At 49.5% G+C, this 6,000-nt stretch overlaps 1 protein-coding gene across 2 annotated transcripts in view; it reads left to right on the top strand.

Annotated features, from left to right (window-relative positions):
- The first annotated feature begins 1,203 nt into the window (after positions 1 to 1,203).
- OSBP2 (oxysterol binding protein 2) overlaps positions 1,204 to 6,000 on the top strand; it is a 128,653-nt gene continuing 123,856 nt past the window's right edge. The window contains exon 1 of one of the 2 annotated variants that reach the window (XM_066370483.1): positions 1,204 to 1,864. In XM_066370483.1, the coding sequence (XP_066226580.1) occupies positions 1,221 to 1,864 (644 nt within the window). In that variant the 5' untranslated portion in view covers positions 1,204 to 1,220. The remainder of the gene's footprint in view (positions 1,865 to 6,000) is intronic. The other variant, XM_066370484.1, reaches the window with a different exon arrangement.

Genomic DNA, 6,000 nt, shown 5'->3' with positions numbered 1-6,000 from the left:
CTGTACCTCCTGTTTCTAGGATCTTCCAGTCTGTTCTGCTCCTGCAGTCACTTCTTGTGGGAGGCTGGTTACTGCACAGGTTGTCTTGTCAGGAGCAAGGATCAGGAATAAACACTGGAAAAGGGGAGGGTAAGACACGTGGAATGAGCAGAGGGGAGCCTGCCTGCCCAGAAGTCTAGAGCTGGAAAGGTCTGGATGGAAGCCCAATATCTAACCTTCGACTTGAATTTCTGATTATTTGTAGTAACCATTGACTTTTCCCTTTAGGATAGATTCTTTAAAACCAGTGATGTTTAACCTTTCTAGGATCACAGATCCTTCGGGAATCCCATGAACATTATGGACCTTCTCCCTAGAAAAAATGCACAGACATGTAACTCTGAGACTATTGCAGAAGCATCACAGTCCACCAGCCAAGATTACCTAGGGATCTCAGGAAGTCCAAGTTAAGAATCCGCTTTTAGACAAAAACTCTGTATTAGCTTATGGAGAGCCTGAATTATGTCGCCACTTGCAGTGCCCTGACATGCACCAGAGGCCAGCTGGCCCAGGAAGTAGAGGCGGCGGTGGCTTCGGGCCACTAAGTTTGGTCGCAGCGAGAAGGACCCACAAATAGGTAATGGCTGCCATTGGGGGTGGGGGCTACCGCCTCAGCTTTTAGCGTCATCTGGCCGGGCCCCTGTGTTTCGGGCGCATTTATTGGTTCCTGAACGTGCCACTGCTCCCCGCCGCCTACCCCTTGCCTCCACTTTCCTGCGTTTCGGAAGCGAACCCATCCAGGACAGAGCGCCGGCGCAGGGACCCGCGGGCAGAGGCCGCGCTGGCAGGCAGCGGGCTCCGCATTCATCATTGTTCCCCCAGCGCCTGGTACGGACTGGGGTGCAGGCAGGGATGATGGCCTGAAAAGCGCCGTGCCTTCCACATCGCCCGTCCACCACGCTCTCGCCCCACAGGTGGTTTCCGGGCGCCTTCCAATTGCCAGACCCTGAGCCGAGCGCTGGCAACGGCAGAGAGGGACTCCGGTCTAAGTGTCGCCAGCTGAACGCCGGGAGGATAACAACCAGCGCACGCAGGCGGCACAGGAGCACGGCACCGAGGAGAGACCCGCGCGCGTCCCCGCCTCGCGCCGCGAGCTCGTGAAGCCCCCGGCTCCGCCCCCGGCCCCCGCCTCCCACTGCCCCCTCCCCCCTGGCTCGGCGGCGCTCGGGTCGGCTGGCTCTATGGGGAAAGCGGCCGCTCTGTGCCGAGGCGGCGGCTGCGGCGGCCGCTCCCGCGGGCTTTCGTCGCTGTTCACGGTTGTTCCCTGCCTGTCGTGCCACACGGCGGCACCGAGCATGAGCGCTTCCACGTCCGGCTCCGGAGCGGAGCCGAAGCCGAAGCCCCAGCCACTGCCCCAGCCCGAGCGGGAGGCGGTGGCAGAACGAGTGTCGGAGCCAGCTTCGGAACCAGTGCAGCCTGAGTCGGCGAAGACGTCTTCGCCAAGACCAGGATACAAACAAGAATCGGAACTGCTGCCGAGGTCGGCGCCCTGGCAGGAGTTTGACTCAAGTATAGGGTCAGGGCAATCCACCAAGGCTTCACCTGAACAGTCACCGGCGCTGGGGCCAGTAGCGGGGAACATGCCTTCTATCAGACCCGAGTCAGGATCGCAGCCAGTGGCCAAGCCCCCACCTCTTCTGCGACCAGGACCGATAAGGATGTCTTTTGGAGTTACAGTGTCAGGGGCTGGCACGAATTCCACTGGCCCAAAGGCCTCACTGCCTCTGGACAGCTTCAAGGGCTGGCTCCTCAAGTGGACCAACTACCTGAAGGGTTACCAGCGCCGCTGGTTCGTGCTCAGCAACGGCCTGCTGTCTTACTACAGGTAGGAAAGTGCCACGGTGGGTCATCTGCGTTTGGAGGGTGGTGATGCTGCGGTGATGGTGACAGAGGGCATCTGGGGTTGGAGGACACCACTACTAGCCCAGGGATATTTGGGAACATACCTGCAGAAGTAATAGCTTCAGCCAACCTCCTAGGGCTGGGGGCCCTGACCTCTGGCAGGGAGCCCCCTGTGGACACGACCTCTGGCAAGCCAAGTAGGTTTAAAGTGTGAGCAGGGAGGTGAAGTGAGGGAGTGATCTGAGGCCTCGGGGCCCTTCTGGTCTTTTTTTAAAAAAATATTTTTTAAAATTATTTTTAATTTTATTTATTTATTTTAGGGAGGAGAGAGAGAGAGAGAAGTGGGGAGGAGCAGGAAGCATCAACTCCCATATGTGCCTTGACAGAGCAAGCCCTGGGTTTCAAACCAGTGACCTCAGTGTTCCAGGGCAAGGCTTTATCCACTGCGCCACCACAGGTCAGGCCTCCTTCTGGTCTTGATAGTTGTGAAAACCAGGGCAGTTAGCCAGAGTCAGACCCCCCCCCCCCCCAAGTCCTTGATTTAGGAGCTTTCTGGTTCAGGAGCTAAAATCATTGTGTTAGGGATTGAGGTGGACAGTAACCTTGTTCAGTACTTGGGACCTATTTAAGGGTTCCTTCCTTAGTTGGTCACTCTATTTCCCACCTTTCCCAATGCCTGCTAGTTGCCAGGCCTTGGGCTGGACACAGCAGACTCACAGATGTAGGAGACACAGCTCCTGACCTTCAGGAGCCTGTCTTGGCATTCTGTGGAGATTCAGGAAGCATTCTGCTGTGACCTTCCTCGTTCCAGAAGCAGCTGGGATTCAGAATTGAAGTTCAGTGGCGGGATAGCTAACACTGTTTGCCCACCAAAATGGTTGATAAGAGAAAGATACTAAAGGCTTTCTCCCTTGGTGTGTTACCTTTTTATGATTGGTTTAAACTCTGAGATCTCAGATCACTTTTTATATCATTGGTTCTCAAACCTGAGCAGGCATCAGATTTCCCTGACCAGCTTGTTGAAACACAGTCCTGGCCCTACCTCCTGAGTTTCTGATGCAGTGGATCTAGGAGGAGCCTGAGTTTTGGCATTTCTAACAAGTTCCCAGGTGATGCTGTTCCTGATGTAGCCTGAGAAGCACTGCTCCATTTTCATCGCAAATAAGAGGGCCCTGCCTTGCTATTTGCTCACTTCACTTGGGGAGTCACTGTCCCTTCAGGTCACCCACCATAGGATTATATGGTCTTTCCTAGCCTTTTTGGAACATGGCTAGATGATGGTTGAGTCTGTGGTGCACCTGAGAATTTGGGAACTCCACTGAACTTAACTGATGGTTCCCACTCCAAAATGGGTATCATTGTCTTTAATTCCTGGCAGTGGAGAAATCTGACATGTGTTTCTAATGTGCCCTTTTCATGTGGTGTATTGGTGCCCCTCTGCCCATCTGGCTGTACTAATACACCTCACACAGAGATTCTGATCCTGGCCTTTTGTATTTTGAAATCTGAGCCTGACCCAGATGTGTCCCACTTGTCCTTGAGTTCAGCATTTCTGAGTTATCTGTATTTTACCAGGTACTACTAACCTAGAGGAGTCAAAGTCATGTTTACAAGTACAGGGTCTCACAGTGGCAGGGAGTTTTAGTGGAAGTAAAACTTTACCTCATGCATTTTTGTTTGACTTTTATTGAAAGAGCAAAGATGCCCCATCTTTTCTTTAAAATAACTTGTACAGGCAAATCTCGTTGTATTGTGATTTGCTTTATTGCACTTCTTGCGTTCTTTACAAATTGGAGGCAAGACCCTCCACCAGCTAACAGATTATGACTTGCTTTATTGCGATATTGCCTTTACTGTAGTGGTGTAGAACCAAACCTGCAGTATCTCTGATGTGTGCCCGTACAGACAGTTGGCATTGCACGGTAATCTCGAATGTGCAGATTCTCTGTGTAACTAAGAAAAAGTCTTACTGTTTGTGATAAGGTTGTGGGGACAATGACTGGTTTGGGGGGAGGAAGCTGTGGGAACACGTTTCTTGTGTGTGCTTGCACAGATCATCTCTGTAGCTTTCAGTTTTGGACATTTGTAGGTTCTAAGGTGGGCAGAATTGTTGCTTGATTCACCTGAGAAGAATGATTATTTCTGATATTTGTACAGCCCTGTGCTCTCATTTAGTCCCACGTGAGGCCGGCCATGAAAATGTCCTCATTTCCACTTTATAAGAAGGAAACTAAGGCTGAGTGAAGAGGCTCACTCAGAGACGCTCAGCTTCAGGCTGTGCCTAAATGCCGCTGGAGATGAGTAAGTCTCTCTGTGCAGGAAAGACACTTGGACGCGGAGTCAGAATTCCCACTTCTTCCATGGGCTCCAGTTCTGCCTTCTGGAAAACACTTTGGTCGGCCCCTCCTCATGCCTCTTAGCACTCTAGATGTTTGACACCACTTTCCTGTCCTTGCTTCTGATCTGAATCCTGACTTCTAGACCAGGCATGGCCATCCTGCCTGCTGGGGTCAAGGACTGAGTGCCCTCCAGGCCTGTCGCTCATAATTGACAGCAGCAGGGTGCGTTATCCAGGGCCTGTTCTGTGCCCTGCACCAGGCATATGTGTTATTTTTTTTCCCACTCTCCCCGACCCTCCAGCTCTCAGTAGCTCTTCAAGTGTGTGTGGCTGGGATAGAGGCAAGACTCAGGTGCCTGTGAGCTGAAAACAGTGAAAGAAGTTTTATTCGTGATCTTTCCTTAGGGGCCAGGTAGAGTCAAGTTTACCTGCTGGTGTATGCTGTGGCTGGCAGAGAGGCGTTTCTCTTACAGGCTGTCTTTTTGGAAAGACCACTTTAATATATTTTTTAAAACTAATGTGTTCAGAGAAAATGTGGGCACACATTTCCTGAGCTTCCTCCCCATCCTCCCACCTTCCCCCCTCCAGGATAACCACCATCCCAAATCCTAGTCATCATCTACTTTCTCTCTTTTTTATTTAGTATTATCTCATCTACATGCCATTAAGAAAAAACATTTTTCATTTCAATCTTTAACTATAAAAGGTATTTTACAGCATGATTTTGGGGGACTTATTTTGACTGCTTTATAAACAGTCCAGAATGGGAGTGTAGCACTCTTTATCCATGCATATTTCTCTTGATGGATGACTATGAAATGTTGAAATGTGGCTTGGGCAAAATTGCTGGGATATAGACAGTGTGAATGTTCGCCTTGGGTAATGCTAAACTGTTTTCTTAAGTACTTGTAGTACTTTAGACTCCCACCTGTAATTAATAAGAGATTTTGTGGATCTGTAGCCTTTGTAAAACTTGATATTGTCAGCATTGACTTTGCAAATCAAATGGATATACTGTACTGTGGCATATCACAGTCCTGACCTGCATTTCAGCCTGCATTATTTTTATCTTAATAGAAAATCACTGGGAGTTTGTATTAGGCTTTCTACCTATACTGTGTGGCTTCCTCAGGTACTTCTGCCAATTTTGCTTGGAAAGCTCATTTCATCACTTAAGCTTATTCTAAGGGAGACAGTACATAATGTTAAATAGCTGGGCTTGGTAACATTTATATTATCAGGAATAAAAAGGCTTTTTGTAAATATTGTCACATATAGAAAGAATTTCTGGGAGATATGAGTAATTGTTAGCAGGTTTTTACTTCTTCCCAACAATGTGGTAGGAACATAAATAAATACAGGAGATCAGTTTCTTATTCCATGCTTGGCATTCTTAATCACATCTCTGTTTGGATACCAATAAAGAAAATACAGTTTTGTGCTCAGTCTTCTTCCCTCCCCTCCCCTCCCCTCCCCTCCCCTTCCCTTTCCCTTTCCCTTCTCCTTCCTTTCTCCCTTGCTTCCTTCCTCCCTCCCTCTCTCCCTCCCCCTTCCCTTCCCTTCCCTTCCCTTCCCTTCCCTTCCCTTCCCTTCCCCTTCCCCTTCCCCTTCCCCTTCCCCTTCCCTTTCCCCTTTCCCCTTTCCCTTTCCTCCCTCCCTCCCTTCTTTTTTGGTAGTTCCCATTTTAAAATATTCATTCCCAGTACTTATCTCATAGGGAACTTGTAATTACATAAAATTAGGGAAAAAATAATAAATGATGTGGAATTTTAAAAGGGATT

Source organism: Saccopteryx leptura, chromosome 2 (genome assembly GCF_036850995.1).
Source record: "Saccopteryx leptura isolate mSacLep1 chromosome 2, mSacLep1_pri_phased_curated, whole genome shotgun sequence".
In the NCBI taxonomy this organism is placed as follows: domain Eukaryota; kingdom Metazoa; phylum Chordata; class Mammalia; order Chiroptera; family Emballonuridae; genus Saccopteryx; species Saccopteryx leptura.
The sequence above is the reverse complement of the archived record's forward strand: the minus strand, read 5'-3'. Positions and strand labels throughout refer to the sequence as shown.